We start from the raw sequence: 17,001 nt of genomic DNA on the forward strand, positions 1-17,001 counted from the left end.
CAGGTGACCAGGGTGGGGGATGAAATCGACATATGCCGAAGTGAATGCCAACACATGGGGGTCCCTGTGGCTCGTGACAGGTGCCTGACAGAAGAGGTCAGAGAAGGCCCTGGTTTCCCAGGCTGCCTCCTTTGTTCTCCGCCAATCGCCCAGAGGAATACATTAAGTAAGGAACAAAGAGAGAGGGGGAAGGGAGAGGGAGGGGGGTCCGGAAAGGGTGGGGGTGGAGCCAAATGCCTTTTCCCCTAGGCCCTGGATGCAGGGGACCAGGCAGAGGAGCTGAGGATTACCACAGGAACGTCCCCCTCCACCCACCCCTGCAGGCCTAGGGAACTCCCCACAAAGGGTCATCTCCCACCTCCCCACCCCCTCCCATTGTGCATCTGCAAGGGAGTGCAGTCATTGGCCTTGGGGCATGCACTCTATCTGGGAAGCGGCCATCTGTCGCAGTGTCTCCATCAGCTGGCCTTGGATAAATGGGGGGCAGGGATGCCGATGCAACCAGCACCAACCAGCAAAGAGAGGGCACAGCAGGATCGGGTCCATCTCAACCCATCTTGCTGCAGCCTCTTCTCCATACCCCCACTGGGGGACCTCTGTCTCTTCCTGGGGACGTCCCAACCCACACCCCGCTCAGCCCAGGTGCACCACATGCCTCAGACCATCAACTCAGGATGCCTGCAGACGGGAGAAGCCACCTGCACGTCAAACTCAGCCCGCTGGGCTCACCTGGTGGCCCAGGTGATGGGGATGCGGTGGGTGGCATAGACGGTGAAGGCCAGGGGCCCGGTGAAGTGGCAGGCCTCCTGGACCAGATCGTGCTTGCGGCTCCCGGGCACGGCTGTCTGGAAGTCAGCATTGAAAGTGCTGCAGTATAGCTCCACCAGATCCAAGATGGCAGCTGTTAGAGCTTCCACGACCTTCTCTGTGAAAGGAAGGGGTCAGAAGGAAAGGTCACGAGGCCTCAACAAGCCCCATCTTGTTGCCATGGCACTGGCTACGATGGTATATACCCCAGGACAGTGGCCCCCAAATGCCAGTCGGTTTCTAACAGCCCTGACAAGGCTCACCCATCCGTGGTGAAATGAGAGGAAAAAAGCAGGAGCTTCTCATAAAATGATGCTCAATTTCAAACCTTCTCCTTATTTTTACGTATTGCTACTTATTTTGTGTTAAATGTCCTTTCTTTTGGGAAATAGCAGGAATGATTATTGACAACAACTTTAAAAGTCGTTGCCTGGCAAAATAAAAGCTGACAGCTTCTACGCTGGTCCCCAAAATAGTGCTTTGTGGTACACGTTATTAGTTCATGAAATCCAAAAGACTGGGAATCATCGACCAAGAATCCCGGAGATACGGACTTGAAAGACTCCAGGTAAAAAATTCCTTATTACTCTCCCCCCCCCGCCCCCTCCATTCTGAGTTCCAAAGGCAGGGGTTATGGAGAATAATGGCAACCAACCCAAGTGAGAGTTCTCTCATCGGGAGCCCAGGGCTAACTTTGCCTCATGCTATCCTCACCACCATCTCCCAGGGACACCACAGGAATAACTAGTAAAAATAACAAGAAAGCATTTTGTGGAAAGAAATGTGCTCTCCAGCTGGAACACACACACACACACACACACACACACACACACACACACACACACACACAGGCAGATCCGGACTCATAAATCAAGGGGACCAAGGGAGAAAAAGGAATCTGGGCAGAGGCTTGTTTTCAGCCGCCCCTACTGAATGAAGACAGAGTACAGTTCCCTTACCTCGGTTTTCCCTCACAGCCAAGACACTGGGATCCTATTGGGGAAAAGGAGAGGGGAGCTTCAGGGCTGTGGCCTTTTCCGGCACAGCTGGAAGAAGGGCTTTTCAACAGCTGTGCTCATCTGGACCGGACTAGACTGTAATTGGAGGAGCAGAGACTCCCCGGGGGAGACAGCGTCATGGTTTGTACCAGAGCCATGCGATGGACAGAGTGAGCCAGGCCAAGGATAAAATCCACCCAAACGAGACACTCCAACCCGCAGGCTGCTCCACTCCAGTTCACAGTGCCCGTCTGCAAGGCGCAGGGCCCCCAGTGGGGAGTCGTGGAGCCACGAGGGGAAGGTTTGCGTTTTGCACCCTGGCGGGTATGCAAAGTGCCAGGCAACGCCTGGGTGATTATGAATAAAGCCTTTGGGCTGAGCTCCTGGCAGTTAATCCCTGGGGGGGGGGGGGGGGGGGGGGGGGGGGGGGGGGGGGGGGCGGGGGGGGGCAGACCCTAGCCCACCCTCACCTTCAGGAAGAAGGGATACGAGAACTCATGTGGTTCAACTACAAACATGAAAGATGGAGGTGGAGAGAAGACCTTTTTAGTAAGTGGGCACCTAATCACCTCGTTACTTGTGAATACTGCTCTCCTCGTTCCCCACACTCTGGGTCCCCGTTACCTTCTGAATTTTTGGCTGCATGCGGGAGGGGCAGGGGGGCAGCTGGTTGAGGGCGTTGGTGATCTCAGGGGTCTCTACGGCGGCTAGGGCGTTGCAGATGGCCTTGACGGACTGGACCACCCTGTCGGCCTTCAGTGGGAAGTCCCCCTGTGGGAGGCGGCCCAGTGAGGCTGGCAGGCGAGCACCCCAGCACCCACCCTGTTGAGGGGAATGGGTTGGGAGGAGCGGGGATTCACGACCCTCAGGAGTAACTAGTGGACTCCCATGCTTTATTTTCAAACATCCGGAGTTAGCGAACTGTCAATCCTGTTGAATTGAGCCACGCCCACACTCCTGGCTTCTTCCAGCCACCCTCCCTGAACGTCCTCTTATTCCCAGATCCCCTCTGGCAGCTACTATATAAACACGTAACACAAACACATCCCCCAGAGACATGCAGTTTTAATAAAACCAATCCATAGGAAACAGCAAGGAAGCCAGGGACCATATTCAGGCCCCGTTGCCTATGCAGCCTTATGTCTCACGCTGTCACCTAGAGCTTCCGGGGGATCTCATCTCAGCGCCACAGACAGGCCATGCCCCTGTGCTCCTCTCTCCACCTGGGCTCCTGCAGTCTCCTCACTGGGAATCCCCTCACTTACCCTGCCCTGATTACCTGCATAAGTTCAAGTCAAGGACCAGCGAAAATCAGCCTCCTTCCCAGAGTCCTCCTTGGTCGGTCCTCCTATCACTCTCCAAGAGCCCTTGATGAATTCATTACCATCCTGTTTTGTCTACCAATAGCTTTACAGTTTTTTTAAAAGGCTTATTTATTTTTGAGAGAGAGAGAGAGAGAGAGACGCACCCAAGTGTGCAAGCAGGGGAGGGGCAGAGAGAGGTGGAGACAGAGGATCCAAGCAGGCTCTGAGCTAATAGCAGTGAGCCCGACTTGGAGCTTGAACTCATGAACCGTGAGATTATGACCTGAGCCGAAGTCAGACACTCAACTAAGTGAACCACCCAGGTGCCCCAACAAATAGTTTTATATTACTATTTCCTTTTTTTTTTTAATTTTTTTAAATGGTTATTTATTTTTGAGAGAGAGAGAGAGAGAGAGAGAGGGAGAGAGACAGCGAGTGAGTGGGGAGGGGCAGAGAGAGAGAGAGACATACACACACACACAGAACCCACAGCTCAGAGGACAGGACTCCAACTCACGCACCGCGAGATCGTGACCTGAGCTGAAGTCGGACACTTAACCCACTGAGCCACCCAGGCGCCCCACTATTCCATTTTTCTAGCAGGAACACAAATTCCCTGAAGGCTAAGATGATCCTTAGGCTTCTCTACCCATAGCGGCCACTAAGGTAGGACCAGACTGGTGCACAAGAGGTGTTCAGAGACCTTCGCCCTCATCACAGTAAATGTTCGAGCAGAGGTTGATAGAGAAGGGATTCTGGTGGTGGTAGAGGACAGAGCCTGATGCAATGCTCAACTCCCCCCAAAACGAAGAGTCCGATGTCCACTATTAACTGGATCAATGAGACAGGGATTGGTTGTGAAGATCGTTGTCTGTTTTCTGTTTTGTTTTTTAATTTTTTTAACGTTTATTTATTACTGAGAGACAGAGAGACACAGAGCGTGAGCAGGGGAGGGGTAGAGAGAGGGGGAGACGTAGAATCTGAAGCAGGCTCCAGGCTCTGAGCTGTCAGCACAGAGGCCGACGCGGGGCTCGAACTCACGAACTGCGAGATCGTGACCTGAGCCGAAGTCGGTTGCTCAACCGACTGAGCCAGCCAGGCACCCCTGTTTTGTTTTGTTTTTAAGCTCCATGACATTTGGGGCAAATGTTTGTTCTCACAATTTTAAGGGTTAAAACTCCATGAGAATCCAAGTAAGGAGAATCCTGGCCCTACCCTACCTTTGAGACCCTTCACCTCCTGATAGTTTTCTACCTGTGACACCAGCACATCAGACTGTCTCAAACCTGAGGTTCCTGAGCATTGCTCACAGGAAGTACACTCCGGTGCACATTCAAGTACAGCAGCTGACAACTCTATGCCCCTTAGCTCTGGAGACGCTACTCCAGAGACAGGGATCAGGGCACGGTTCTTGACCTATTTCTACAGGGGAGCAGAACCCCTGTGAACACACTTGCCAGCTGCCCAACAGCCAGCGGTCCTGGTTTGCCCAGGGGCTAGGGGAATGGCAAGAAGTGCCCTCCTGACAGATTTTCAGTGCCTGCTCCAGATCCCATTAGGGCTGGTGGAACCCAGGAGGACTTTGGGAAAGGAGGGGAGGAGCTCTGGGCAGCTGGGCCAGCCCCGGGATTTATACTCACATCAGCCAGCAGGAAAGCATCAACTTCGTTGTGGTATGTGTCGAACAGAAGACTCAGGGCCTGCCTGGGGAGTTGGGGACAGGGAAGAGTCACAGGAGAGGTCAGGACAGACCCAGTGTCCTGGAAGACCTCTTCTCTCCCTCCCTTCCCACAAGTCAGGCTTCAGACTCTAGTTTAAAGGGGTTCCCACTCTTTTCCGTAAGTCTCATGAAGACTGAAGGATGGTGAGTCTTTTCTGCTTCGCCACACCTCACCTGGAGAGTGATGGCAAAGTACTAGAGGAACAAGATGTAACACACCCTAGAGTGGGGACCTTCTCCTACGATACTCTTGGGTCTCATCCCTGACACCTGTAAGAACCCCTGGTAGAAAGGTAAGCAAGGTTATCTGTTGGGGTCCCCTCACAGTTCCTGCTTAGCCCACATCCAAGATGGCACCCACTCTCACCTGCTGATGGTCTGTTTGACTGGCCTCTCTTGCAGATGGACGAGGTAGTTCAAGGTGGAGGGGCTCTGGTCATCATTCACCTATGTAAGAAGTGGCCTATTCAGTCTACGGCCATACCACCCTGAACGTGCCCGATCTCGTCTGATCTCGGAAGCTAAGCAGGGTCGGGCCTGGTTAGTACTTGGATGGGAGAAGTGGCCTATTCAGAGAGGAGTGGTACCCTAACCTCCACCCAGAGTTCCTCCCCTACTCCCACTGACTGTGTTCTGCATCACCTCCTGCCCCCTCTACCTCCCCATCCCCGGGGAAGCTGTCTGCTACGCCCCCACACGAACCGTCCGGGCCAGGTCACTGCGTACAGCTTTCTGCTCCATCAGCTGTAGTCGAATGTCGATGTCAAACTTGCGGCAGTACTGAATGTACTCATGGCTGCCCAGGGCATGCTTGCTGGTGGGACAGGGGAACAAGACCATTAGCACCCTGGGGATGCAGTGGGAAGGGAGATGCACACCTTGGCCTTGGGAAGAGAGAAATAAGAGGGCGTAGGCAGTGAAGGGTACTTGGGCTCCTGGAAAATGTCAGAGCAGAGCTCAGAGGTCCAAAAAAAAAGCCACCTAATACACTTAACCTTGGTCTGTACAAACTTCGATTTTCTTAGGCATTTATTACCTGGATCATCGTCACTGATCACTCCAGGGGCAGGACCTTCTGGAAGGAGTGGGGAACAGAGACTTCTCGGAGGGAGGGGGCAGTGATTAAGTCCCATTCTCTTGGCTTTGGTATATAGGACACTTTGAATGTCACCTGTGCTCAGGTGTGGAGCTCACTGATTGACACTCTCCCCACACTGTGATCTTAAGGCTCCCACCCCCTGCCATCAGTGACTGGGGTGCTAAGGCCAACCAAACAAACCTACCAAGATTCCAGGTCTGTTATTCCTAAACCCTAAGAAGTCTGCTTCTCCCCTTCCTCCGTGGGTCCTGCTTGACTGTGAATAACAACACAAATCTCTATAGACTTCCTGATAAACACCCACCTGCAGGCCATTCACTGCTCAAGCAACAACAAGTGAGACCCTGTCTACCCAAGTTTCAGAGAAGGCCTAGGAGTCCTTCCGTGACCCAGCCTTTTCCTCCCTCCCAAATCACACAGTAGTCAGAAAGGAAACCCAAGAGAAGGGGCAGAATGAGTGTCCTGCAGGCCAGCCCTGCAGGCCTGGGCCGGGTCCCAGCAGCTGGGTAACAGAAGCCGGAAAGGGACTTCCTTCCTCAGCAGAGCTGGGAATCTAGGCCAGAAATGGAGGGGAGAGGAGAGGAGCAAAGGGGAGGAGTATGTGCAGAAGCCTAAGCGGTGCCAGCCTGAGAGACCAGTCTGGGTCCAGCTAGGACTTAAGGGGTTCTCCACATCCTGAGGGGCCGAGCCTCGGATCCAGGCCCCAACCTGCCAAGGCTGAGCCGTGGCTAAACCCTGGGGGTGGAGAGGCTGGGCAGGGGGCAGGTCTGGAGGGAGTGCCCTTGGAGGAAGGAAGAGTGTGGTTGGGGATGGGGGAGGTGGCAGGAAACCCAGCCCTCCCCTGGGACTGTCTCAAGGTTCTTATCTGAGAGCAGCCTGCATCCTGGACCCACCACGCCCCCTTTACATCAGGCCCCGCTCGGCAAGGGTAGGAAACCACAGGGCTTCCTTGGGAGCTAGCCACTTTCTGGAACCCCCAAAGTGTCTTCACCCCCACCCAAGGCAGCGTCTTGTGCTCAGGGTCTTCTAGGCTTTTCTGTTGGGTGGGGAAGAAAGAGCCTTAGTGGAAAAGCGGGGGGAGGGGGGGTGCTTCTCGAACAAGAGTCAAGGACACTGGGATCCTCTGGGGACTTGACTGACCTTCTCTGTGGAAGGCCTTCCTCTGGATGCATTCAAGTTAAGAGTGGGAGGGGCGTGACCTCAGGACCACCCATCCACCCACCCATCACACTGAACACTCCAGCTAGGTCCTGACAGGAAGTCAGAACCTCACAGCTTATCTACCACCTTCAGCCCCGAGGGCTCAAGGACTAGGTGAACTGCAAAGGAAGTAAGAGTATTCAGCTGATCTGAATCCTCACGCTTTCCCGTCTTTGGGCTGGTCCTTCCCTGCTCCTTGGGTCATTCTCACACTCAGTCCTTATCACATTTAAGGGAAGAAATTGAGGATCAGGGTCTTACAACTAGTAGGTGGCAAGCTAGAACCCAAACCAGCCACATCGGTGTGATCCATGATGTCCCTTGACCCTTACGACAGTGCCTGGGGTGCTCTCTGCCAGGAGACCCTGAGTCTGGGACCCCTTCTTATTCTTCTAGGGAAAGCAAGTGCCCATGGAACACACTTGAACAGTGTTCCTGGAGTTGCGCCACGCAGGGCCCTGCCCCTGCTTTCCCTCAGCGTTCCAGAAAGGTCCCCCAATATTCTCAAGGTGGGAGAAACCAGCCAAGGACTGCTCTAGTCATTGGTCAAGCACCGTTGCACTAGACCTGGATGTAGGAGAGAGAGAGAGAGCGTGCAAGTTGGTGGCACTAAGAGCTGACATCCGGGCCCCTCCCTTCCCACTGCTGACGCTTGCTTTCTCCAAGCGGTCAGGGGTACTGGCCAGGGGGCTTTCTCTAAGCGGTCAGGGGTACTGGCCAGTGGGCACCCCCAGAAGCTTGGGGAGGAAAGCAGATCTCTGTTTTCCTCATCTGCTGCCTTCCGGCCGATGTTACAGCACCATCTGAAGGGTGCACACCCTCTCCTCCCGCCCGGGGCACCCAGAGCCCCGGGGCAGCGGAAGGGGATGGCTGCAGCTGGTCCACATCAGACTTTCCAGGGAGGCCGCCTGCTGCAGGGGGCACTGGATGGAGAGGAGCTGGAGGCGAGCCTCTGGTGAGGAGGATAACCAGCTGCGCATGCCAAGGGGGAAAGGCTTGTTGGCAGGGGCAGCGCGAGGAGGAAGCAACTGTAATTTCTCCCCCAGGTTCCACAAGGGCACTTCTGCCCAGTCCTCCATCTACCACAAAGAGACCCCACAACCTAAGAGGAGCAGCCCCCCGCACGCCTCTCTCCACACGCAGACGTCTGCAAGCAGATATGACCTAGTCTTTGCCTGCTTCCAGCTCCAAGCTCTTTCCGCAGCAGACTTGGCTCAGAAGCAGGCCAGCCCTGCTGGAAGACAGAGCGCTGGGGAAAATGCGACGTGGCTGCGAGTGTGCCCAGAAAGCGGCAGCGGGATCAGGGAGGAGCTGCCGGCCTGGGGCCGTGAGCCCAGCACCACCCCAAGGAAGCCCCCTCAAAACCCTACCGCCCAGAAGGCAGGTGCCATTTCCTACCCACGCTCCCTGCCCCCTCCCCCCCCCCCAGATTCACTCACTTCTGCAGGAACTCCTCCAGCCCACAGGGCTTCAGCACAAAGTCCCCCACGTCCACATCTCTCAGTTCATCATGGGTGTAGCACAGGGTCTGGTGGATGAGCAAGTCTACCGTGGAAGAACCTGGAAGGGGTAGGGCAGGGGAGCCATGATGGGGGGCGGGGTGCCGGGGCAGGCGGGGCTCAGGGTCCCCCTCCTGACCTCCCCGCCGCCCCCCACCACGTTCCTGGCTAAGCATTCTCTAGCACCACTGCTATCACGAGGAAGCAGGCAAACACATAATTCGGGCTTGGAGAAAGTGACCGTGGGCCCAAAAAGCTCGCCCCTGAGCCAGTCCCCCAGAGGAGCCTCCCCACTGCCCCTCACTGGAGCCACAGGTGGGGTGGGGAGTTGAGGTCCAAGGATCCTACAGTCCAAACCACAGTCATCCCTGCCCCACCTCAAGGGATGCTCATGCCCCCTCCCCCACTTACAGTTGCAGGTAAAAGTGAGTGGCTCCCGTAGGCTGTCACACAACACGGTCACCTTCAGGTTGACTTCATCCCCAAGGTGCTCGGGGCTGGGGGTGACAGCACTCCAGACATATCCGGTGAGGGAGTAGTCTTGGATGTCAGAGCCAGATCGAAGGCTGTGCAGGAAGAGAGGGAGAAGGACCCTCGCTGTGCCTTCAGAAGAGAGCAGTCGAGAAGAGGCCTGCTGGGACCCTCCCACCCTGAGGCCAAGGGCCCTTCCGTCCCTCCAGGTCTGCAGGCCAGGCTGGGGGCACTGGGGAAGCAGCTCTGGGAAACCATGTTCTTGACACATTTACTACGGTTACGTAACGTTTCCCAAGCCCAGCTGAGCGTAGGGACAGTTCTATAGTGACAAAGTTTTCCATGCTAAATTCAAGGGAAAAATTCTCCTCGCTCCATTTCCTTTCTCTGTTAGCTCCAGGTAATATTCTTATCTCCATCTGGGGTGCATTTGCTCCTGGGGGCAACCGAGCCTGAAGCCCTTGGGATAATGTGGCTGTTGGATCAAGGGTTCGTAAACTTTGTCCAAAATATGAAACTTCTAAGATTTCAAAAAGCCCACAAACACCTGTTGTAGGCAGCACCCCATAGTGATGAATTGAGATTTATTAAATGTGGCTCTTTTTCCTTCCCAGAGAAAGTTCTGAGTGGGCTGGCCCTCCCCCACCCCCAGTGCCCAGAGCCCTCCCCAACACCCCATTCTTTAACTCTTACATATCCAGCATGTGGCAAAACGCAGCAACTTCCTCATCTCTCTCCTCTGAGACCTCAAACAACTCATGGCCATTGGTGACAGCATGGGGCCGGGAGCCCACCTTTAAGAGAAGAGCAGCCAACTCAGTGCCTTTTGCCTCAGGGCATTTCCCTTCCAGCGGGCTGCTCCCAGATCTACACCCTGAAACTCTGGGTATAAAGGCTCTTGAAGCATTGAACACTCAGGGCCCCAGGAAAATGTGGGAAATCCAGAAGCTCTTTATCGGCTGTCCTAGGAGACCAAGAGCCAAGTGAAAAGAGGGAGCCTTGGGGCACGTGGGTGGCTCAGTCGGTTGAGCATCTGACTTGGGCCCAAGTCATGATCTCACGGTTCATGGGTTCGAGTCCCGAATTGGGTTCTGCACTGACAGTGCAGAGCCTGCTTGGTTCTCTCTCTCTCTCTCTCTCTCTCCCCCCCCTCCCCCACTCATGCTTTCTCTCTCTCAAAATAAATAAACGTAAAAAAAAATTAGGGGGTGCCTGGGTGGCTCAGTCGGTTAAGCCTCTGACTTCGGTTCAGGTCATGATCTCGTGGTTTTTGAGTTCGAGCCCCGCATTGGGCTCTGTGCTGACAGCTCAGAGCCTGGAGCCTGCCTTGGATTCTGTGTCTCCCTCTTCCTCTGCCCCTCCCCTGCTTGTGCTCTGTATCTCTCCTTCAAAAATAAACATTATTATTATTTTTTTTTTTTTTTAATTGAGAGACCCGGAAGCCTTGGCTGAGGCTGGAAGTCTGGGTGGGATGGACACGCGTGTGGCCGAACCTCCTCTCCGGGGAGGCAGTGTCTAATAAGCTCAAGCAGGTTAGGCAGCGCACAGCACTGCTGGGTCACCGGGCTGGCTTTCTGGGGGTGCTCCTACGGGTGTGGCTGGGAGCTCTGCAGGCAGCCTCCTATTCCCAGTCCCAGCTCAGGGGTCAGGGCAAAAGGGTTACCCAAACAGTGCCTGGGGAAGCCCGGCTCCGGGCAAATGCCTCGGCATCGACAGCGAGCCCCAGGGACCCAAAGCAGAGAGAGACCGAGAACACTCAGATGCAGGCGGTGACTCAGACCCACGTGCCTTCTCGGTCAATGCTATTTGAGGAAGAAAGCATCAAAGCGGCCTTCTGAGCAGGAGAGAACCTGGCTCCTGAGCCTTTTGGCCGTGAACAGCTGGAATGTCAGGGCGCCCGCCTGGGCCCCGGTTCCCATCAGAGAGAACAGAGAGTGTGGTGGTGGGGATTCTCTCTCGGATGAGACTCAACCTGCCTCCTGGTACAGGGCCGGCCGTTTTCAATCACCAAGAGGAGCCCTAAAGAAGCCTGCAGCCCAGCCCCAGGGAGGAGGAAGTGGTGGTGGTGGGGGGAGCTGGGGCATGACAGGTTTCTGCCTGTCGGGCCTGCCCAGAGCCGCCAGGGGAGGCCACCCCATGGGAATGGCAGCTCAGATGGAGCCCCAGCCTGCATCCGGTAAAGCAGCCGCTGCCAACAGCTGCTTCCGGGGAGCTCAGGCCTGTGCACATAGCAAAGCCTCACCTCTCACCCTCCCACTGGCTCTTCTCACGTCCTCCCCGCCCCTAAGGGCAGATGGCAGCAACTGAGCTCCTCATTTGAATATCCAAATTGTTTCCTCTGAGTGACCCCTCTCATTAGCCTTGCTCCCCAGGGTGAGGATGGAGGGGTGCGGAGGGGAGGGCGGCAGCGGGGGCAGTTGGCATGTGAGGCCCTTGCTCTGCCAAGTTCCAGCCTGTGTCCCGCTCACAACAATAGTACCACTGTCAGCAATTAACCCACAAAAGTGAGGGTGAGAGAGAGAGAGCGACAGAGACAGTGAGACAGAGAGACAGAGGAGGGGAAGGCGAGGGGGATAGAGAACAGAGTGGCCACTGAAGGCCATTTTCATGCCCCTTCAGTACCACTCCCTGGCTCCATAAGAAAACAAAAGCCACTTACGTTTGCCCTGCTGGCAGGCCCTGGTGGCATCGCCCGATGCTGGCTGGGGGAGTCTGCCGGGCACAGGCTGGCAGTGGGGGTACCAGGCTGGCATTTGGAGCCACCCATTTCCAGAGCTGGCTCCGCAGGCCTGGGATAAGGAGGGTCCCTCCGTCTGAAAGCCCGGCGGAAGCGGGGCGGCGGGATAGGCCGCGGGTCCAAGGGGTCCCCCCTCCCGGTGGGATGAGCCCCCGCACCGAGCTGAGGTGGGGAAGCCCAGGGCCGCATTTGCCCCTTAAGAACTGGCCAGAGCTTCTTGCTCTGCACTAGCTTCTTCAAGGAGACTTTGCACCACACTCCCTCTCAGGACCCTGGTGACACACAGGGGTTGGGGGAAGGACGAGGCAGTGGAGGGAGGCGAGAGAGAGAGGGAGCGACAGAGGTGACCACCTACCCGGGCGGCCTGACTCCGAGCAGGCCCAGCTCTGGGTGAGGAACTCGGAGCTGGGAACAGGAATCTCCCCGTCCCTATAAATAGCAGGAGCCGCCCCACCTCTCAAGCAGGGCCCTTAAAAAGCCCTGAGCTCCAGAGTCATGACTTATCCCAGAAACTGATCCTGCTCTGGGGGACTCTCTTCGCAGAAGCACAGGAAGGAAGGACCACGTGGCTTTTCCCAGGCTGTGAAGGATCCCAATTACTGGGACACACAGTGGGAAAGCCCCGGTGTCCCTTAAACAATGGATAAGGAGGAAACAGGGACGGAATGAAGTGGAAAGCTGTTCCTACGGAAGCCATCAGTTATGAGGTAACTTTTGACTCCCTCTGCAGCCAGGTGAAACTCAAAGTGGCCTCAGGTCCTACCCACGGAGATGATGCTGCTGACATTTTTTTTTTTTTTTTTTTTATTAAGAGAGAGAGTGAGAACGGGAGGGGAGGGGCAGAGGGAGAGAGAGAGAACCTTAAGCAGGCTCCGTGCTCAGCGTGGAGCCAGACACAGGGCTCGATCCCACGATCCTCAGATCAAGACCTGAGCTGAAATCAAGAGTTGGACGCTCAACCGACTGAGCTGCCTATGTGCCCCTGCTGACACTTTTTTTAAGCCAGCAAAAAAGATCAAAGCTGCCCTGGAACCCACCTGTGCTTCTATGGAGGCACGGTGCTGTTTTATACTCTGCTGGTCAAAGCGAAATTATTACTGTCGTCCTGCATGTGTTTGCTAAATATTCTCCCCGTGAGAGGAGATGGATGGTGGTGATGGCTGCACAACAATGTGAATGTGGTCAATGTCACCGACCTGGATGCTTCAGATCGGCCAAGATGGGTAAATCTTGTGTATATTTCACTAGAGTAAGAGAGAGACAGAGAGAGGCAGAGACACAGAAAGAAAGAAATAGAAGCTGAGAGAGAGAGAGAGAGAGAGAGAGAGAGAGAGAGGCAGAGACAGAGGGAGGGGGAGGGGGAGGGAGACGGGGGGGGGGCAGAGGCGGGGTGGGGGGAGAGAGAAAGAGGGACAGGGAAACAGAGGGAGACAGAGAAAGACAGAGGGAGAGAGCAAGTACCGGCAGGCTTTGAAACAAGAGAGACCAGAACTGCATGCCTTGGACTATCAGGGCAGGGTTGTTGAGGGGTCTGGACCAGGGTCTGGCGACCAGTGAGCACTAAACACTGGTTAATGCCGTGACTGAGCCTCATTACCACACAGCGTTTGGGCACCGCAGGTCAGAAAGCAGAGGCAACTTGCTCCAGTCCACAAGGCCATCCGGCCACAGGGTCACAAAGAATCCCCTAAGCCTGGTTCAGTCCTTACCTCGTGAAGTGACTACACACTAGGAACCGAGATTCCAAACCACCTGCCCCCACAAGGGCTGTTTGGGCACAAAACTCGGCCCTGAGGAGGAGCCATGTCTCTACTAGCGTCCCTCTTCCTCTCCCCTGCCAGGGCCCAGGGGCCAGGAGACAGAGGCAGAGGGGAGGAGAGGACTACCAGGGGGAGTACGCAGCAGACTGGGGTCTGGAACAACAAGAAGAAAGGACTCCTCTCCGTTTCCAAACGGCACTTGCGAAGGGGAACGGAAGGCACAACAAGGTCCTCACCGGAGCAGCGGAAATCCGGCGGTTCTTGCCAGGTGTCGTATTTTTTCGGTTGGCATAGCGGGAGGCATAGGTTCGGGGCGGCACCTGAGGGGGCATGGTCTTGCTCCGGGCCACGGGTTTTCCGGGAGTGTCCTTGCCGAAGTCCAGGGGCCCCCGGCCCTCCTTCCAGCCCCTGGTGGTGTCACGCAACATTTCTGCATCGTAGGTTGACTTCAGGTTGAGCCGTGTAATCGCATCATTGATCCCGTCATAGTCCACAGGCCCCAGGAGGCGCCCCGGACCCCCACCCCCCAGCTCCTCGTCCTCTTCTAGGATGCGACGCCCTAGCAGTTTGCCTGGAGGGTGCTCGACCGAAGAAAAAGTGTTGACGTCATTGGGCTGGGAGATCTTGGAGGATGAGGGAGACCCCTTTCGGGGAGGCAAAGGAGGGGTGTCCCAGATAGAGACTCGGGGTGGCAAAGGAGGTGGGGACAGTTTCTTGGAGGAGCCATCTATATCTCCTGGTCCTGGGGACAAAGAAAGCCCCTCATCTGAACCATCAAAAATATAGAGATAGTCTCCAGCCAGAGAGCCTTTGGGCCAGGGATCTGGGCCAGGCTGGGAGCCCTGGGAGGTAGAGTGGTTGGATAACCCTTCCTGTGGGGACAGCGAGTTGTAATTGAGGGTAGGATCAGAGCCAGAAAGACCGCGTAAGAGCTTAAGGTCCTTCTGCCTCCCCGCCGGCTTGCTGTAGAAGTCTAGGACGGGCTCGTCCCAGCTGATGAGAGTGGGGTCTGTGCTCTGCTTGGCTCTGTTCTCCTCCTTGTCGTGCCGGAGCTGGGACAGTGCATCATACTCCATCTGCAGGGCTTCGGCCATGGCCAGCTCTTTGCGGCTGATGCCCACCGACTCCAGGGACTTCCAGTGTTCCCCATTGCCCTGAGTCGAAGACATGGTGAGGATAGGTAACCGAGGAGACAAGGAAGCCTTCTACTTCCTGCCAGTGTCAGGGCTGCAGGGTTCTGGCATGGTGTCTCGGCACCTGCAGGTGAGGGGTTAAAAATGTCAATCATTCAGTCACGAAAAGACTTGTTTTAATAATCTGACTTAGGCGACATCATCCGGGCCACTGCCTCCTTCTTGCGTGCCTGTAACCGATGGGGAGAAACAAAAAGACGGAGAGAAAAAAGAGATCCCGGGGCACCTGGGTGGCTCAGTCGGTTAAGCGTCCGACTTTGGCTCAGGTCATTATATCACGGTCTGTGAGTTCGAGCCCCACGTCAGGCTCTGTGCTGACAGCCCAGAACCTGGAGCCTGCTTCGGATTCTGTGTCTCCCTCTTTCTCTTCCCCTCCCCTGTTCATGCTCTGTCTCTGTCTCAAAAATAAATAAAACATTTAAAAAAATAATAATAGGGGCGCCTGGGTGGCTCAGTCGGTTAGGCGGCCGACTTCGGCCCGGGTCATGATCTCGCGGGTCCGTGAGTTCGAGCCCCGCGTCGGGCTCTGTGCTGACAGCTCAGAGCCTGGAGCCTGTTTCGGATTCTGTGTCTCCCTCTCTCTGACCCTCCCCCGTTCATGCTTTGTCTCTCTCTGTCTCAAAAATAAATAAACGTTAAAAAAAATAATAATTAAAAAAAATAGTAATAATAAAAAAAGAGATCCCAAGACAACTCTATCTATGTAACACATCTACCCTTCCACTCATCAATAGACGTTTCCATCTGTGGTCCCTTGCTCCCACCCTCCTCTCTCTCACATGTGCCCCGAGGAAAGGAGGAAGCGCCTTGCATCAGCCAAGAGAAGATGGAAACAAGAGGACAACTCTCAGACACTGCTGGTGGGGAATGAAAAATGGGACAACCACTTTGGAAAACAGGCAGCCTCTTGTGAAGATAAACACCCGCCTACCATAGGACTCAACTATCCCACTGCTAGTTACCGTCCCAAGAAAAATGAAAGCATATGTCCATACAAAGACTCGTATACGCATATTCACGGCAGCCTGGTCACATCCCCAAGCTGGAAACAACCCGGGTCGGTCCATCAACAGGTGAACGGATTAAAAAATGTGATTACGTGCACATAATGATACCAACTCAGCGGCAAAAAGGAATGAAATTACTGACACGTGCAGGGACATGGATGCATCTCAAAATAACTATTCTGCGTCAAAGAAGCCAGACCTCCCCCCCCCCACAAAAGTATGAATATGTAGGATTCCATTTATATAAAATTCTGGAAAATGAAAACTATCTACGGTGACAGAGAGCAGATCAGCGGTTCTCCGGGAAGGGGTGGAAAGATGACACAGAAGCATAAAGGAAACTTTGGGGGATGACAAATATGTTCAAGGACTTAATCGCAGTAATAGCTGCACGGATATATAAATACGTCGAAACTTATCAAATTGTACACTTTAAATACGTGCGGTTTATTGTACGTCTAATAGACCTCCATAAAGCTATAAAGTGAAATGTACAATAGAGTCCAATGAAACAGACCGTATAATTACTCAGACTGCACTAAGGTCCTCCCAAAATACACCAATGTGAGCAATAAAACAAAGCCTGGCAACAGGTGAGACCCGGGTACTTGGTGGATGATAGGTGTGCCGTATTAATTCTCCTCGGCCCTCAGGAAGCCAGGCAGGAAGGCAGAACCCCCAGGCTAGCTTGCCCCGCAAGCAGCCCCCTTCATGTACCCCACTGTTAGTATCCTTTTCTTTAGAAGCCACGACACGAAGATGGCACTGAATGGTTGTAATGACATGGCTAGCCTGGCCCAACGGTTCTCGACCCTGGTTACTCATTAAAAACACCGGGGGCACTTTTTTTTTTTTTTTTTTTTTTAAGTACTGATGCCTGGTTCTCTTAAGAGATTCTAATTTAATCGGTCTGTGGTAGAGCAGTGGTATTTTTAAAAACCCCAGGAGATTCTAGTCTGCAGCTGAAGCTGAGAACCACAGACACACGTGTGTGTGTATGTTTCGGATTAGGTTGGGGGAGGTGAAGGTGAAGTGGCCACTTCTGACCCTTAGTGCCAGCAGCCAAGAACTTCAAGATTTCATGGAATCATCAAAAATTATTCATTCTGTTGCGCTGCTTTACCCAGCAGGTAATAAACAGGAGCATGTTGTTCCTTATGATTAGAAAGTTGAAAAAGTCAAAAGGAAAAAGGTTCCGATGGATAC

At 54.5% G+C, this 17,001-nt stretch overlaps 1 protein-coding gene across 4 annotated transcripts in view; it reads right to left on the reverse strand.

The window, feature by feature from the left end:
- The window catches only part of PIK3C2B (phosphatidylinositol-4-phosphate 3-kinase catalytic subunit type 2 beta), a 66,358-nt gene that overhangs the window by 29,087 nt on the left and 20,270 nt on the right, over window positions 1–17,001 (reverse strand). For 3 of the 4 annotated variants that reach the window (XM_043568823.1, XM_043568824.1, XM_043568825.1), the window contains 10 exons: window positions 13,832–14,852; window positions 9,792–9,892; window positions 9,039–9,193; window positions 8,568–8,688; window positions 5,532–5,643; window positions 5,197–5,276; window positions 4,750–4,813; window positions 2,430–2,576; window positions 1,767–1,800; window positions 730–925 (listed from right to left, as the gene is read on the reverse strand). In XM_043568823.1, coding sequence (XP_043424758.1) covers window positions 730–925; window positions 1,767–1,800; window positions 2,430–2,576; window positions 4,750–4,813; window positions 5,197–5,276; window positions 5,532–5,643; window positions 8,568–8,688; window positions 9,039–9,193; window positions 9,792–9,892; window positions 13,832–14,764 — 1,943 coding nt within the window. In that variant the 5' untranslated portion in view covers window positions 14,765–14,852. Of the gene's footprint in view, window positions 1–729; window positions 926–1,766; window positions 1,801–2,429; window positions 2,577–4,749; window positions 4,814–5,196; window positions 5,277–5,531; window positions 5,644–8,567; window positions 8,689–9,038; window positions 9,231–9,791; window positions 9,893–13,831; window positions 14,853–17,001 lie in introns of those variants that run through there. The other variant, XM_043568826.1, reaches the window with a different exon arrangement.

The sequence above is a fragment of the Prionailurus bengalensis genome, chromosome E4, assembly GCF_016509475.1.
Source record: "Prionailurus bengalensis isolate Pbe53 chromosome E4, Fcat_Pben_1.1_paternal_pri, whole genome shotgun sequence".
Lineage (NCBI taxonomy): Eukaryota > Metazoa > Chordata > Mammalia > Carnivora > Felidae > Prionailurus > Prionailurus bengalensis.